The 18,460-nt window shown below is 36.9% G+C and overlaps 1 protein-coding gene across 3 annotated transcripts in view; it reads right to left on the bottom strand.

Annotated features, from left to right (window-relative positions):
- The window catches only part of TTC39B (tetratricopeptide repeat domain 39B), a 132,946-nt gene that overhangs the window by 42,024 nt on the left and 72,462 nt on the right, over positions 1–18,460 (bottom strand). For all 3 annotated transcript variants that reach the window (XM_033123043.1, XM_033123045.1, XM_033123044.1), the window contains 5 exons: positions 17,734–17,844; positions 15,348–15,479; positions 14,280–14,356; positions 9,010–9,077; positions 6,009–6,073 (listed from right to left, as the gene is read on the bottom strand). In XM_033123043.1, the coding sequence (XP_032978934.1) occupies positions 6,009–6,073; positions 9,010–9,077; positions 14,280–14,356; positions 15,348–15,479; positions 17,734–17,844 (453 nt within the window). The remainder of the gene's footprint in view (positions 1–6,008; positions 6,074–9,009; positions 9,078–14,279; positions 14,357–15,347; positions 15,480–17,733; positions 17,845–18,460) is intronic.

Below are 18,460 nucleotides of genomic sequence, written 5' to 3'. Positions count from 1 at the left end.
AGTTATAGGGTTCAGTAGTTGAGACAGAGCACTTATGACCCACAAGTCTAGAATCCTTACTGCCTGGTCCTTTACGAAAAGTTTGCCAACCCAGTTACTCTTCAAAATAATTCTGCATTATATATCAAAAATCTTAAACATATATATATATACCTTTGAACCAACAAATCCAATTTTATTCTAAGGAAATAGTATGGATACACATAAAACTTTACCTATAAGGAGAGATATTACTTAAGTACAATGAAAATTTATAAACAAAATACGCAACAACAGGAAATTAGTTAAGAAGACAGCTGCATGAATGCATACTTTTATACATATACATGTGGTTCATACACTAATGGAATACTAAGCAGCCATTAAAAACCATGATGAATTAAAAATATTTAATGACCCAAAATTTTCTGATATGAAGTGAAAAAGGAAATTTCAAAATGGCAGAAAGCATATAATTTCATGATATAAAAAGATAATTATTTATGCTTATACACATGCATACAAAACTCAAATGTCAAAATATCAACAGGATGGCAGGAGGTGGATATGACGTTCAGAGTTCTTATTTTAATCAAAATGAAATTCCTATTTGCTGATAATAGATAATTGTTACAATATTTTCAAATAATATGGAAAGAGTATAAGTATCCCTACAAAACCACACCACAGAGAGCTAGTCACTGTTAACAGTCTGGTAAATAATCTTCTAGGTGTTTTAATGCTTTACTAAGAATGCAATCTTTGAAAAACACAAATAGGATCATAGAGTATATAATGTTCTATAGGTAATATTGATAATTTCCCAAGAAAATGTATGAAAGCTACCTATTCTTTAACAAGTGCATATTATTGCATTCTATGGAATAATTTATTTAACCAAATTTCTATTGTTAAATATTTGTTTCCAAATTTTCTATATTATAAACCATGCTTCTAGAGTATTCTTGTACATTCATCAATTACTTTTCCTACATTAAATTATACTATAGTTATACTATCCTAACCAACCTTAGGATAAATTCTTAGAAAAGGGACTTCTAAGATCAAAGGTGATATACATTCTTAATTTTGATATATACTGCCAGAACATCTTCCAGAATAACTCCCACCAAGCTATGAGCATCACACACTGTCATTTGCCCTCAGTCATTTACATCACTTTTCCATATGTATTTTTTATTATGGTGTATTTTTATATGATGAAAATGTAAACGTTTATTTGGTAAAGTCAATCTTTTATGATTTCTTCTATGTTATACTTAACAAGGCTTCTGAAATTGAAATCATGAATCTACTGATATAATGCACTGAGAAGGACACAACATCACTTCTATGGTATCCCACCATAAATAAAAAAATCTAAATTTAATCATAAAGAAACATTAGATAAGTCCACATTGAGAGATGTTCTACAAAATAACTGCCCAGTATTCTTCAAAAACATCGAGGTCATGAAAGCCAAAGAAAGACTGAGGGACCCTTCTAGATTAAAAGAGACTAAGGAGACATAACAACTAAATGCAACATCTAGGATCCTGGATTGAATCCTGGCCCAGAAAAAGGACATTAGTGTGACAATTACAGAAATTTGAGTAAAGTCAAGAGAGTAGTTAGTAATATTGTATCAATGTTAGTTTCTTGATTTTAATAATTGTACTGTGCTTCCATAGGATGTTAACATTTGGAATCTCAGTGAAGAATATATAAAAATTCTTTGTAAAAATTCTGAAATTATTTCAAAGGGAAAAATTTAAAAATAAAACAACAGTTTAATGGCCTTTGTACTTTAGAAATATAAAAAATATTTTATGTTTCATTAGTACTCTTTTAACAATATTTTAATGTTAAATCTATATGGAATTTATTTTTATAGTCTTTGTTTTATTGTCTTTTGACTTTTTTTTAGTTTTTAAAAATTTATTTTTCAACTACCATTGACATAGAATATTATATTAGTTTCAGGTGTACAAAACATGATTAGACATTTACATACAAAAGTAATCACGCCAGTAGTGTCTATTAGCCATTTGACACTGTACATAGTTATTACAATATTGTTGACTATATTCCCTATACTGTACCGCATAGTATTCTTTTCCAAAAAAAGAGGCAATTTTCCACAAACCATTTATTAAAGTAAACATTTTTCCCCATTGTTCAGAAAGAGACCTATGTATGTATGTATGTATGTGTGTGTATACACATATACATACATGTGTATATGTGTGTATACACACACATATACATATTTATTATATAGGAATTATGGGTATATATATTATATAGGAATCATATATATATAAGAATTCTATATATATATATATGTATATACACACACACATACATATATATATGAATTTAGTACATTTTGAATTTCCAGGTAAATGTCTGTGTGTGTGTATGCACACATGTACTCGCATGCACTTGAGGGTGAGCACACACACACACAGTCTGTTTCAAAACCCTCTGTTCCATTCCACTGATATACATGTCTGTGCCATTACAAGACTTTGTTTTAATTCTTTCGGTGTCTTAAGTTTTGATGACTGGAAAAACAATCTACTTTAATATTCTTTTGTATCTCCTAAAAAACATTTTGAGAGGAAAACTAAAAACAACATGTCAAGTTCCAAAAATCCATCCCCCCACCCACCAGTATTTTGACTGGAATATAATTTTATGAAATCATTTTGGGTATAAGTATCTTAAAATACTAAATCTTGGCTCTGCTTTCACTAATGGTGATCTTCCCACAGATCACAATTATAAATTCTTGAAAAAATGGAAAATATATATTTAAAATATATCTGCAGGCACTAGAAAGTGGGCGTGGGGGGGGCGGGGGTTAGCCAGAAACTGGAGAAAAGTTGAATTTTGAAAGAGGAGAACAAGTCTTTTTTGTTTTAATTTTAAAAACTAGTGTTTATTTGTCCACTTATAAAACATTAAATACACTCTATACAAAACAAATAAACAAACAAAGAACTTAGAAACATAAAAGTACCTGTAATCATATCACTCAAAGATAAACACTATTAACCTCTGATGGATGTCTCTATTGCCTCTTTGGTGGGCTCCCCGCAAAAATGCTTTCATGAGAACTGGAGGTTAAAAAATTTAAGAGTCTCTATTTAAGTACACTTTACATTTTACAGACTGGGATTATGTTTCACTCTTCATGCTATCTACCCCAAGGATTGATATGCATTGTGTGCTAATAAAAATGTTACAGGGCAGTTCCTGAGTCTCATTAAAAAAACAAAACAAGGGGCAGCCAGATGGCTCAGTTGGTTAGAGCACAAGCTCTGAACAACAGGGTTGCCTGTTCGATTCCCACATGGGCCAGAGAGCTGTGCCCTCCCCAACTAGATTGAAGACAGCGAGCTGCCGCTGAGCTTCCGGAAGAACGGCAGGATGGCTCAGTTGGTTAAAGTGAGAGCTCTCAACAACAAGGTTGCCAGTTCAATTCCCGCATGGCATGGTGGGTTGTGCCCCCTGCAACTAAGATTGAAAACGGCGACTGGACTTGGAGCTGAGCTGCACTCTTCACAACTAGATTGTTCCCCAATATTCCCCAATAAAAAATAAAAAAAAACAATTATTTAAAAAATAAATATATATATGTGTGTATATATATATACACACATATATATACACATATATATTATATACATATTAATAAGCTCAATTCCCCATGATGCCTGCTATTAAATGAGACATTTAGAATGCCTAGTCAACTAATTCTTTCTGATCATAAAAGGATGTTCACCAAGCTTGAACAGAGTTTCTCTATGTTCATCATAAGAGGATAAGTTTTGTACAGGAGGATAAGCTTTGTTCTTTAATTAGGAATGGAATTTGGTGGCACAGTCAAGAAAAGTCTATACTTATGTGTTTACTGTAAATCAGGAATGTGGTATCATTTGGAGTACATATAATACTGGTGTCAAATCTCAACACTCAGAAGGGAACAACTCTTGAATGGACTTTATATTTGTATAACTAGTCACCTGAAAGTACTCCCCGGTGCCTAGAACTTATACAGAAAACCAGTCTTATTGCTTAAAAAGTCAGAGTACAGAGTTCAAGACTGTCAGAGTGACTGTAGATAATGGGCAAATTTTCAGATAGAGGAGAACCGCATAGGAGAGAAACACCAAAATCAGTATTAAAACTCCACTCAAACTCGTAGCTGAGCCATGAATTATGTGAGCACTGGGGAGAGTCCAAAGAAAAGCAGAACCAATACAGGAGAAATAACGCAAGCACGATTTCAGATGCTGCCTACTACTAGAGAGTAAGAGTTTGAAGCCTATGTCTAGTCAAGTTAAATGCTTTCCAGAATAAAAATCGGCACTCTTCTGAGAAAGGTAACAAAACCTACAGTCCCTACAATGTATCAATATCTAGTGCACAATTTAAAAATCATTGACATAAGAACAGAAAAATATGACATGTAGTCAAGAGAAAAAGCAGGCAATAGAAACTGACCCCATGATGCTCCAGATGTTGAGATAATACCCAATGTAGCACCTAAATTGTTTTAAAATGAACAGCACCATTTTGACCTATTGAACAAAATGAGGCTGACTAACATGTAATTAGTCTCAGAAGGAGAAGAGTGAGTAAGAATACAGCAGAAGATAATATTTGAAGAAATAATGGCCACAAATTTCTCAAAGCCACACCTAAGCATATCTCAGTCAAATTGCTGAGAACCAAGGATACAAAAGAGTCTTCAAAGCAGCCAGAAGAAATGACACATTACATATAGGAACAATGATACAAATAAATCTGACTTCTGATCAGAAATAACAGAGGACAAAATAAAAGGGGTAAAAGAAGGAAAAAAAGAAAACCTTGTAACTCATTATGCTATATTGAGCACAAATAGCCTTCAAATACGAAGGAAAAAATAAAGACGTTTTCAGATAAATGAACTGAAGAGATTTGTTGAAAGCACACATGCACTACAAGAAATATTAAAAGGAATTCTTCAGTCTGAAAGAATACAGGAATAAATGAAGAACACCAAAAATGGCAGCTATCTGGGTAAATAGAGAAAACTATAATGACTGTTTAAAGCAAAAGCTTCACACTGCACATGGGGTTTATAATACATAAGTGTACTATCATCAGAATAGTATAAAGGACAACAGATGGTAAATGAAACTATACTTTTGCAAGGTTCTTATATTTTATATGCAATGGTATAATATTAACTCTAAGTTGACAGTGATAAGAAGTATATTGTAATCACACAGAGTAGCCATTTAAAAAACTAAGAATAGCAAGAATAGCTATATCAGACAACAGATTTCAAGACAATACTACACGGAGTTAAGTAGGGACATTTCATAATGATAAGATTAATTTATTATAAAGATTAAACAATTAAAATATATATGAGCCAAACAACAGAGGTTCTAAATATTCAAAGCAAACACTGATGGAACCAAAGGGAGAAATAGCTGACTCCAGAATCAAAATTGGAGATTTATAGCATTGTGAGTATATGATAGAATAACTAGAGAAAAATCAGAAAGGATATGGAAGATATGAACAACACCATCGTCCACCTTAATTGAATATGTGAATCACTGCAGAAAATTCTACTGGGCAATGAAGCTCTAGAGTCTGAATCAAAGACATACCTGTTATTTTAAATTTCTAAATTGTTTTTAGAAGAGAGATACTAAGATTATCTAATCAGAAATTATGTCAGTGCCCCCCTTATTTCCAGCTATTTTTCCCTTAAAATTGTATTTGAACTTAAATTCTGTTGCCTTATCGCATTGAATACATACGCAGTAGGCCAAAATCATGTGCATTTTTACCAATACCAAATAAAAGAAACCCAGTCATACTTAATGAGAATTTTGAAGTACAAAGTGGTAGTACATAGTACATGAATCATTTAAAAACCACATGAAGGTGGTCAAAAAGGTACAAACTTCCAGTTATAAGATTTAAAAAAAACCACACACACATCTTAATTTTTAACTTACTTATATATTTGGTAACTTGTTCTAATTTTCATTCCACCTTTGATGAAGTTGATCATATTTTCATCCTGAAAACAATTCGATTAAATAATTAGATCATTTAGCAAAAGATTCTTAGACACTCCCCAAAGCTATGTAGTTGTGTGCTTAGAACAAAATACTGTCTTCTTGAGGACATAATTTTTAATTAAAACATTTTTCTTGCTTTACATTTGAAATACTTTTTTGTTATTTTTCTTCCAAGTTAGAGAACAACAAAAAGGAAACATTTTAAAAATCCTTGAATTACTTTAAGGAAGCAATTAAAGAAGTATCCTCACCAATTAGGGGCCTATAGGTTAGTCCAAACCTACTTTAATAAACGTCATCTTCTACTGAGCAATTTTCTTCTGGGTTCAATAGAATCCAAAATGGTTGACTTGGGGTATATGCTCTAAGGCCTAACTTTCCCGTCCCTGTCTGTCATACTCCAGTAAATGGGATTATGGTTCTTCTTTTGCCTGATACGTTAGCAGGCAGTCTATTTAACATTGTGAATTTCATTCATATACATTTCTGGACTAAAAACAACTATTCTGCATTTTAAATTTGTTGTCACTAACATGAAAATTTGTTTTGGGGGTAAAAAAATCACTTCTCTTTGCCTACTGGTCATCAACCATAAAATTGACGCAGTTAACCTAAATGAATGCCATTTTAAGGGTCAGCATTCTAGTCTAAGATTCCAAAAGAGTCTCTTAATAAAGTATATCTAGTAACTGCTTGAAGGAAGTTACTGTAATAGATGGTGCAAATGTTTCACATTTCCCATGTTTCACATTTCCAAGAATGTTTTTCTACTCTATTAATATCAGAAAGATACTCTGGTATTTATTTCCTGTACACTTGAGCATCCTTCTGCAGCAAAAGAAAAACTGATTTTAGCTTGCTAATTTTGTTAATTACTTAAATATTTAACACAAATTATTATATGAATCAATAAACACAAATTTCACTATGTAATTTAAATATTTATCTGTATTGTTTTATGGAATCTTATGATTATACAAGTTGTAATAATGGCCAGGAAAGGATTTCTTAAATTAGATTAAAATCTGCCCCAAATAAGAATATTTCATTTCATGATTCACCAAACATTTACTGAATGGCTATTTCACACTGGGCACCCGAATGCAAAATCAGATAAAAGCAATACAATGTGCTCAGGGATGGAGGAATACATGCGGATGGAGACATGCACAGAATGTCATGAGAGCACAAAGGTGAGCAAGGTGGGGGGCATGAAGAAATCCACAAAAGCCTCCTGGAAATATCAGTGTTTAAAGCACAAAAAAATGACTGAAAAGTGGCCTGGTGAAGGAAGGCAAAGCAGATGTGAACTCTGCAAGCAAAGGAAAATGGGTGGGAAGGCAAAGAAGCATTACAGACCATGGTGTGCTTGGTCATCTGTGCTAGGTAACTCAGCGCTGCTGCAGAAATCTACAGCAAAGAAGGAAAGAACTAAGGAGCAAGAAAGCCACCTCTACCCACTCCACACAAGTATGCCACATACCTGCCAGCAGCATCTGAGGACATCAGTAAGAGGACAGTAGGGAATGTGGGGAGAGATACCAGTTTAGTGTGAAAAAGCCTCCCCCATCTCTGATATTCTGACACAGAACCACTGCCATAGTCCATGAGAGCTACTAAGTGCTGAAGCAGAGAAATGACAAGGTGCGATTCTCGTCTTTGAAAGGATGCTCAATTGCACAATGGAGAAGGAGCTGGAGGTAAGAGAAATTACAGAGGGTCACTAGGTTACCGTGCAGTCTAGGGAAGAGCTGAGGAGCACCTGCGCTAGAATAATTACAGTCAGAATAAAAGGGAAGAGAAGGAGCTGCTAAATCTTCTCAAGGTAAAAGAAGCATGACCATGAAATTGATTGGCTATGAGGGCATGAGGAAGAGAGAAGCCATGGATAGCTCCCAGATATTTAATGGCAAGTCACCATGTAAAACATAAGCTTTCAAACCTCAGATTTGATTGTAAAATCCCCATCTGGGAGACACACTAGAAAAAAATGAAGGCCTCCGTGGCTAGCATTATGCTTACTGAGGAAATAAGACTCTCGTTTTCAACCAGCCTTCATAATATGTTGGGTTTTAGGAAATAGGGTCATAGACCAGACTGATGCAATTTTACTAAAGCAGAATCCAGTCTAAGACGTCAACCTCCAGAAAAAGAGAAAAGCGACTCTCACTCAATACAATGTAAACATTGAGATTGAGGAAGATTTTCCGTTTTGCAGTTGAATATCTGCCCCCTTACAATTTCCACCTCATCGTTGACCTACTGTATCCACCACTGCCTTCCATGAGGCCGGGAGGTTAAAAATCCATGTTTTTTAGAAGCATTGGAAGATACAATGATAGGCAAGGTATTGGTTGTAACAGTTCCTAGAGGTGAAATTAAAATGCCCCACAAGAAGAGGATTCATGGTTATTTTCAGTGAGTTTTTAAAGCTGCTCTTCCAGAAGAAGAACTAAAAGCAAGAAAGGGGAATGAGAATAGAAGAGAGGGGAAAATAAAATCTGAAGTGTACATGAAAAGTTCAGCTCTCCATGCATGCATAACAGAAGGGAATGGCCAAGGATTACGGAAGCCTCTTCTGCCAGAGCCTCTGCTGCGTGCAGCCCCCGACCATGAGCAAAAACAGAGCAGGATAAGCTCAGTTTTCATACAGCAAAGCCTCCTGAAATTAGGTGTGGCAGTTGCAAGGCAGTTTCTTTAAAAGGCAGTGGTTCTCGGTCGACTGAAGTTCAAAACAGACTCTAAGTGCATTTGAGTAGGACCAAAGCTCCCTGGAGTCCTTTCTTCAGCCAAAGTTTGTCAGAATAACCAGTATCTTTCATGACAACTATAAAAAGTCGAAAGAAATGAAGCACTGACAGAATGAGCCACATTTTTGCTGTGGCATACCGGCAGGCTTCCCCAGCAATACAACTCTCAGCCAAAGGTTCATTACCTGCACAAACGTGAGTGCTGCTTTCTGCAGGAGACACTCGGCATAACAGATTTCGGCATGCATTTCCTCTATTAAAAACAAATAAAAGCATATTAAGGAAAATCCCACATCCACAGTAATTGCTCTGAAATGTTCAGAAAAGACTGGTAGATACATGAGCCCAAGAGAGACACAAACACCTAGATTGCTCTGGTGCTTCCGTAAAAGTGGAATGATGACCTCAGTTCTGTCCCTTAGCAAGATTTTTTCCCAGAACGCGTGAAATGCTTCGAGGAAGTCATCTTATGGTTCCAGTCAAAAACAACCGTGAGGACTCAGGTAGTGGGTGTCAGACACCCAAACTCAGCTCACAAGAGGAAATCAAAATGTAAAAGCACTTTAAAAAAAAAAAGGAAACCACTTATTTTTTAAGTTAACAGTAACAAGCAAATTTCACACGGTTATAAAGACTGAAAAAACTAACTTAAATTTATAAATTCTAGCTGCTAAAATATGAAGGTATGATAAGCATGGCAATGATGAGATACGTTATTAACCTGAGGAGACAATAGCAATTCTCTACAGTTCTGTGAACAAAGAACTGTCCTGCATGCCCAGGTCCTGGTATACGTCACACAGAAGCCTTGATGTAGAGTTCTCACCAGCAGTTTTAGGCTATTTAGATCACTGAGACATCTACGCAGCACAGCAACAGGGCACTGACCAAAGGAGCCCTGTAAAGCCATGTATGACCCAGGGACAGGTGGAATGCCTCAAAAATATGTCCTACCTGCGTACACAATCCATTACACTGGCAGAGATTGGGGAGAAGGGGGGAGTCTTTGCATGTTTGCACTAAAAAAAAAAAAAAAAATCAGCAGATTCCTGTTTTACCCATGAGAGACAAATTGGTATTTTATTTAAGTGAATGAGCTTGGGGAGTTTAACACCCTGGGTTGGGGGAAGGTACTTAGCTGTGGAGACTCAAGAAAGCTACCCGACTTCTCTCTGCTCGTTTCCTCTTACACACCAGACTCCCCATCACACACACACACACACACACACACACACACACACAGCACATTGGTTCTCACAAAATGGTTCACCTTCCTGCCACGCTCATATTACACAGATTGAATTTACAAAGCAACTATGCAGCTCAGGTCCCCCAAGAGCACGCATACAGATGGCACCGAACTTGAATCATGACCTGTGCAGCATCAATAGGGTCTCACTCCTCTGAAACACCTCACTTCAAAGTGTGCCTTTGGATTTTACTCGGTGTGTTCAGTGGGATAAAAAGGGATAAAAACTGGTAACTTCAGTTTTACCAGTCGCCGGAAAAGCCTTTTCCTAGGTACATCTGTAAGAAAGGGGGATTGTTAGGAATTATTCCCTTTGAAAGTCTGCGCAGTAACACAGATTGTTGGGGCAGGTACCAAGAGGTGAAGCTGCTGTTTGCAGAGAACCAGCACAGGCAGACGCCCAGAGCAGCTGGCTGAAGCACAAGGTGTAAAGGGAGGAGTGGCCAATGGGTCTGGTAGTGTAAGTCGAGGCTAAATTATGGACAACTTTGAATGTCAACGTCGGGGCTTGATTCAGTAGGCTTTGCAGGGATCTGAGCAGAAGAGGGATTGTATTGGGGTTAATGGAAAGATGACAAATCTAAGAACAGCTAAAAGATGTAACCAGAAGGCAGAGATAAAACGCAAGAAAGTCTGAACTCTATAAACCATATGTAAGTATTCTTCATGTTAAATCTCTCTCAGGACTTAGCTTTAAGCACCGCATGTAAGTATCCGTTCTTAAAGGAAATGGGAAAGCCATTCAGGGCAATATGCCAGCCACGAGAGAAGAATGGGAGCCATCCATGTGAAACCCAGGAAAAGTGTAATTAAATATACTCACTCCTGCAGACAACCAGCCACTCTAGTATGTAAATGAAAACTACCAAGAGGAAAAACAAATCATATACTAAGGCTACAATGTTTTGACACGCTCCCTTGAAGACACAAAGTCTGTTTGGGCTACAGTGGCAGCCAAACTCATTAGGAATAAAATACAACTTAAAAGTCTTATTTCTTCACTCTGTTTGATTTATTTTGGGGCAGTTTCTTGGCTCTCATAAGTAGCCACTTGTCATGTATAAGTAGGTACCCACCAGAACACCTTTTAATGATGAATTCGTTAGTTCCCTGAAGGACATATATCCATTATGCACTGGACTATTAACTAAACATGCCTTTAGATATAAAAGTCTAAATAAACCTGTATTTCAGAATAGGTTATAGTCACAAGTTAATTTATTTTTATTATTTTTTAATTAGGACTTTATTTTTTACAGCGCTTTCAGCTTCACAGCAAAATTGAGACTTCCTGCACACCCCCTGCCCCCACATATGCACAACCTCTCCCACTGTCTTACCCCCTCCACCCTGCACAGAGATACGTTTGTTACAACTGATGAAACTCCACTGACACATCACCCAAAGTCCATAGTTTACATTAGGTTTCACTCTTGGTGTTGCACATTCTCTGTGTTTGGACAAATGGATAATGACATGTATCCATCATGGCATCATCCAGAGTATTTTTACTGCTCTAAAAATCCCCATGTTCCACGTATTCAGCTCTCCACCCCCGGACCCTGGAAACCACTGAACTTTTTACTGTCTCCATAGTTTTGCCTTTTTTAGAATGTCACATACTTGGAATCATACGGTGTGTGTAACCTTTTCAGATTGGTGTCTTTCACTTAATAATATGCATTGAAGGTTCCTCCATGTCTTTACATGGGTTGACAGATCATTTCTTTTTAGTGTTAAATAGTACTCCATTGTCTAGATGCCCCGCAGTTTATTTATCCAACCACTTACTGAAGGACATCTTGGTTGCTTCCAAGTTTTCGTAATTATAAAGAAAGCTGCTATAAACATTCATTTGCAGGGTTTTCTATGGATGTAAGTTTTAGCTCCTCTGGGTAGATATTAAGGAGAGCGACTGTTGGATTTTATAGCAACAGCATGTTTAGTTTTGTAAGAAACTGCCAGGCTGCCTTCCAAAGTGGCTGCACCACTTTGCATTGCCACCAGCATGAATGAGCTTCCTGCTGCTTCCTGCTCGCCAGCACTGGGTGTTGTCAGATTCTGGACAATCTAATAGGTGTGCAGTGGTATCTCATTGTTGTTTATTTTTTAATATTTAGTAAAAAGTAATTTTCTATCTATTCTAGATTTTCTAAAGTGTTATGTCCAAAGGCATCATAAAAAGATAAGAACACAGTATCTTTTATTTTCAAGATGTCTAACAGAGGAACATTCCAACATTTCCCTCCTCCACAGATGACACATTCTGTGCCCTTTTCTACATGCCTACAGGAGACTGTTTGGGGTGCAGTGGAAAGAGCAGGTCTGAACCCTGCTCTGCTGGGTGGATAATCTTAATTCCTCTTAATTTTAGTTCCTAGTCTATAAACAGGTTCCACAGATTAGATTGAGTAATGTTAAGGAAAGCACCAAGGACAGTGCCTGACACAGAGAGAGTGCTTTTTAAAATAGGGCATTATCAGTATTACTTTTTGAATTCTGATTGTTATTAATATTATTATTACTACTATTATGATTTATACTTACCCCAAAAATACCATGTTATTCTACCTAAAACTAAGGTAAAAAAAAAATCTCAAATGTCAACCTTCTTATTGCAAAGAAAAAGGAGGGGGAGGGCAATGGGCCACCACAGAGAAACCAGATAGAGGAAAACAGAAGGGGGAATATAATTGAAAGAGCCAGATTTCTTTGGGGCCCATTTAATTTCCCATTGACCTACTTTCGTGGACTTTCGGACTACTGGGGCCAGTTTACATAAGTGGCCCAAAGATGGAAAATATGAAGAAACTGTACCCAAAAATCAAGGGGATAAATAAATTCTGATGGGTTTTTACAGGTCAGTTTCTGGAGAAAAACAAGATGGGCTTCCACTGCGTGGAGTGACCAATGTATTGCCATTCTGTCACAGGGTCTCAGGATGGACCCCATGCCCGTTTGGAGCAAGTCCCATAGTCCTCTCCAAGCGGTACCTTAGCCTCATATCATGCAAATGTCCCCAAATTCTCCAAAGTCTACAACAAGTTGATGATAATGTTCCTTCTACCAAAATAAATAAAACTTCACACTAAAACACATTCAAAAGTGGTCTGAACACTAGGAACGACTCTGACAGTGCATCCAGAATTGCTCTTGCCACAGCTGCTGCTACTATTTCGTGTGACCTCTTTAAGAGAGTAAGTTTGACGATGACAATACAGGCACACATTCTCCTTGGATGGCAGAAGCTTTATTCTGCCATAGCCACATCTGAAGGACATTATTTTCTCCTCTGCAGGATATCTGGGTGCTCTTTTCTTAAAATAATTCTGACTAGAGTGTAACATTTATAAAACAGAGCCGATTATGGAACCTCTGCCCTAATCTCAGTGGGAACATGAAATAGTTGAGAACAAAGGAGTCATTTCCTCCTATCCCTCTAATCAGATGCTATAGCTAGCTGTCCCTGGATTCTTGAATATTCTCAAATGTCCACAAACCAAACATCTTCTCTACTGTGAAACAACATCATTGTTTTTTAAGGGGTCAAAATTACTTTCACTTTGAAAAAATTGTAATAGCTTATAGAAAAACACAAACTTGTATACGTGGATGGTAAAAATATAAACTGACCTAACTCTTGGAAGAAACAATAGGCAGTACCAACAAATATTATCAATTTGCAAATCCTCATTCCGTTATTCTACTTTTATGAATGTACAAGAATTTTAGGCCAACACTATTTGTAATAGTGAAAAAATAAAAACAACGCAACTGTCCTTCAATAGAGAAAAAGCAAGTAATTTATGGAACCCCCTCTCTATGGAATACGACTACATAGCTATTCAATAGAATGAAGTACAAGTTACGTGTATTGACATGGGAAAACATTAACATGAAAAATCTTGTTGTAGAACAGTATATATCAGGTAATTCCATGCTTGCAAAAAGTGAACAACAATACATGAACAACTACAAAAACCCTATGTGTACCTTATGTATATGTTTATACATGTACACAGAATAATCTGTAAGGCTTCAAAACCAACTATTAAAAATGGTTACTTCTGGAGGGTATGATGGGGAAGAGAAAAAATACATTCCATTTATTTTGTGTGATACAGTTAAGTACTGAATTTTATGAGCATGGTCACATTTTGATTTTTCAAAGAAAGGAAAAAAACTAATCTTGTGAATATCTCTTACCTTCAGTCATCTGTTCCAACGATCCTCTAGAAAGAAAACTTGAGACAGATTCTACAACTGTGCACTTTTTCCTATATCTGCAAAGAATAAGGAAAAAAAATAACAATAAAATTAGGCCGAGCTCCTTTTCATTTGACATTCATCTGATATTCATTCACGGTCACACCAAAGAGTCACCGGGGCAGAACTCTCCACCCTAAAGTCTACAGGGGAAAGACCATCCTTTCCCACACTGCACTCACATCTCCAAGCGCTGGGCCGGTATGCTGTGGCACTCAACCGGCTTACTGAACATGTGAGCAGACAATCCCTCACAAACAGGCACTAACCCTACCAAGCACCTTCCCTCATCTCTGTGGTTGAAATCTGTATTTCTGTGGTAAGCGTCACCACAGGTAAAGAATGGACTTTGACTGTAATATTTGGCAGCTCTCTCTTCATTTGTGGGGCTTGCAACATAATTATAGGAGGATATTATGTCACCAATGTTAAAATTCACCAATGCTAGGTCAAAGCTTTTGCTAGGGTCTTCGTATACACCCAGAGCAAAGATTAAAATAAAACAGATAATCCACTTCATTTTCACCAACAAGAGTGGTCAACTACGTCATTTTTTTTAACAAATAAAACGTTCCTTCCTGAAGTTGCAGCATCTCCCACATAAAAAAAAAGAAATGTGCCTTGCGTGGCCTGGCCTCGTATGCAGTACATACACTCAGCCACCACAGGGAAGACCCTTGAGAGAAATTCTCGCTGCTAATCTCACTGAAATCTCCCTCCGCCCTTCTCTGTTAGCTCAAGTTACCAAAAAGAAAAGTAGAAAGTACAGATGCCTATGTGTTTGGCTAAACAAGAATCACACTATAATTCCTAATAGGAATTTTTTTTTTTTTTTGGTTTCTATTACATAAAACTACATGAGGCCAAGAAAACCTTTGAAGTTCAAGTCCTTTTCTACAGCGGAGGCCAACTTCAAAACAGAGCTCTCAGGTGATCAAACTGATGATCAAACACATAGACATAAAGGTTTGTAATCATGTCACAAGCATTTAATTACTCGGTTCGTACTTTTGGCAGGTTTGTAAGGCGTCCTTCATGGCAGAAATGCCATTTTGGATGTCCTGTTGCTCGAAGGTCATGATGGCCTGCAACACCACGATGGTACTGTAGCCCAAGGCATGGTACATGCTGTCCTTAGCCCTGGAGGCAACACAGAAAAGGAGTACAGTTCAATTCAACTGAAAAGCATCCGTGTCTTGCCTGATAGTAATCCTGAGAAACCCTAATACATGCATGTCTTGACTTTCACAGGGATAATCTTTACCCCTTTCCCATAATCACTGAAATAATACACATCGTGAAAAACTGAAAAACTCAAGCAGCAAGGACTTTCCAGTGTAAGCCCACACAGGCAGCACCGATTGTTCCAAGGTGAAGCAGAAACGAGACAAGATGCTTTTCTCTGTTTCAGCACAAGGGGGCAGCCTGCAGATTCATTTCCTAGGAAATGTTTCAAAGCAAAGCAATTTTTCCCAGTCCTTAGTTCTGAAGTAAGTGCTAAAGTAAAAACCACTGGAAATATATTTTGTAACGGAGAAATTCTGATATGTTTTTTGAAAGGTAAAGTCTCCTTTAAAATAGACCCCCCTCTTTTCCCAGCCAAAGACGGAGATAAAGGAAGATTTTTGCAATATAACTTAGCCACAAATGGCCTTGACAAAAGTACATTTTAGACTCCATATCTAGTCTGAAACCATTATCTGATATTCCTGATTAAAGTTCTTGATAATTCAAAAAATCAAATCATCAGTGAGAATTCCTTAGATTCTTAAGGTCAATTAGTCCTAATGTATGGCAGACATCTCAGAGTCTCAGGCTGTGAAAAAGTCACCATCATTTTTCTCAAAACTTCTTAAATTACGTGAATAATTTATAAGATTTAAAATAGCAATGCACAGTTTTGTTTTTAATTCAAATATAATACACAACAACTTGCTGCTGCCTATAACAAATGAAAGCCACTTTATTCTTTTCCCCCATGGAAATAATCTAAACATTCTTTGGTACTTTGCGGTTTGTCCTGAACAGTGATGGCACTGGTTGTTCAAAAGAACTGCAAGGAATCAGAGCAGCCTAAAGTTAATCAGTACTTGCAGTGTTAAACCTCATATTTAAACCAAAAGTTCCTCCAAGAGGAAAAAAGTATCCAAGTAGGAAAAACATACATTTAAGTGTGAAACATGCATCATGATCAGAGAATATAAAACTCCACTAAATACAAAGCGAAATCATTTATTTTCATTCCATTATTGTCAGCTGGGTGTCACTGCTAGAGAAAAAAAAAGGACTTATTTGAATAAAAAACGAAGAAGACAGCATACAGGCTGAAAGAGGTGAGACGAAGGAAGAAAGGTAAACAGAGGTAAATGCATGTCTTGACTTTCTTCCCTCTGTTTACCTTTCTTCCTTCGTCTCACTGCAGAGATAGAGATGGAGAGATGGAGAAGTCACTGGAAAAAAAGGCAGGAGACAAGCAAGGTAGAGGTTGTGAGACACGTGAAGTAGACAACACTAAAATTTCCTTCGGCTTTGGGCTTCACCATCTATTTTACCATCTGTTCCTAACCTCTGCAGTGCTAACTGATGAAGTTCTTCTACATCTTAATAGAATTAACACAGCAGCTTCTCAGCAGGTAAATTAGTTTCCAAGATTCAAAGTCAAGGACCAGAGTCACATCACAGTATTGATTGCTCAAGGGAATGAGATTTCCATTTTGCTAGGGTCTTTCGTGCCCAGCTCACCTTCTAGGAAATTATTATATGAGGTCTAATGCACAGCTGAGGGTTGAAAGCATAATGTAAGAATAAATTCCTGTCAAGCTACAGTCACACTGCAGGCTGGGGACTGTGATCAAAAGGAGGCGTCGTAAGAAGGCTGAGCACAGGTTTTGCTGCTACATTTATGAATTAACAGGTACTATTCATTGAAATTAAGTTGTTCAACTTGTTAATCACATAAAGAGGGAATCCCAACAAACAATATTTGTCTTATCTTGCATTCTTTAGCTTTTCAGATTACCTTACCCTAGTTCTTCCCATCCCCATTTCAAAGGAAACGGTTCTCAATTACATGTAAGGAAAGAGGAACCATCCATAAAAGCATTTCACTGAAGAAAATAAAAAATGAAGCTCCACAAAACTACATAAATGCCATTATTTGAACAAGTACAGAAATTAAAATATGAGAAAGAATCAGAAATTTTATACTGATGCAAGTTGAAAAGGCAGATTTCTTCACTGGATATTAAAACTAACCAACAGTAAGGTTGTCTCAACCAAATATTCAGGTGAAAATACAGATAAATGAACTGACAAGCATGACATCAAAGGCAGAATCATCAAAAACATCTTTAAAAGATACATTTTTTTACCTAAAAGAAATAAAGCTAATTACCATGGTTGAAGCAACTCTAAGGCATCTGCAAACTTGTTACTTAGAAATAAGTTCAATGCTACCGCACACTCTTCCAGGCCACTCTTGAGATCCACCTTGGTTGATGCTGACCTAAAAATCAAGAAAAAATATACAGAACTTTTACAGCTTTTACTATCATCAAGTTATCACAGTGTGTGTGTGTGTGTGTGTGTGTGTGTGTGTGTGTGTTGTGTGTACACACATACTTTGGAGATAGAAAGACAGCCTGGAATTCTAACTCTGCCACTTGCTAGCAGTGTCTTGAGCCTCCAGGAGCTGACTTTCTTACCTATGAAATGGGGAAGACCACCACCTACTTCACGGAGCTATTGTAAGGATGGAATAAATGACAAATAATGCTCATAGCAGGCACTGAATAAATGAGTCATCCCCCATCTCACTCCAAAGACCACAAGTATTAGGAACTACTTTTATTCATGGGGGGAGCAGAGGCTATTTTGTTTTAGTTTGATTAGATGGAGGGAAAAAATGTGGTTTAGTGGAAAACTGCAGTCTGGAGGAAACCCTTCCAGGTTATTTGCTTTGGATTAGATGGAAGCTATCTTACAATTCTGTGAATTGTAAATAACTGATAGCAATGCAAAATAATCGTTGTCAATAGACATGTCAATTCTGTCCAGGCCAACAGAAGTTCAACGAACTTCCCTCCAGTGTGGAAGGTGCTAGAGTCTGAATTTGCATATTC

Source organism: Rhinolophus ferrumequinum, chromosome 12 (genome assembly GCF_004115265.2).
Source record: "Rhinolophus ferrumequinum isolate MPI-CBG mRhiFer1 chromosome 12, mRhiFer1_v1.p, whole genome shotgun sequence".
In the NCBI taxonomy this organism is placed as follows: Eukaryota; Metazoa; Chordata; class Mammalia; order Chiroptera; family Rhinolophidae; genus Rhinolophus; species Rhinolophus ferrumequinum.
The sequence above is the reverse complement of the archived record's forward strand: the minus strand, read 5'-3'. Positions and strand labels throughout refer to the sequence as shown.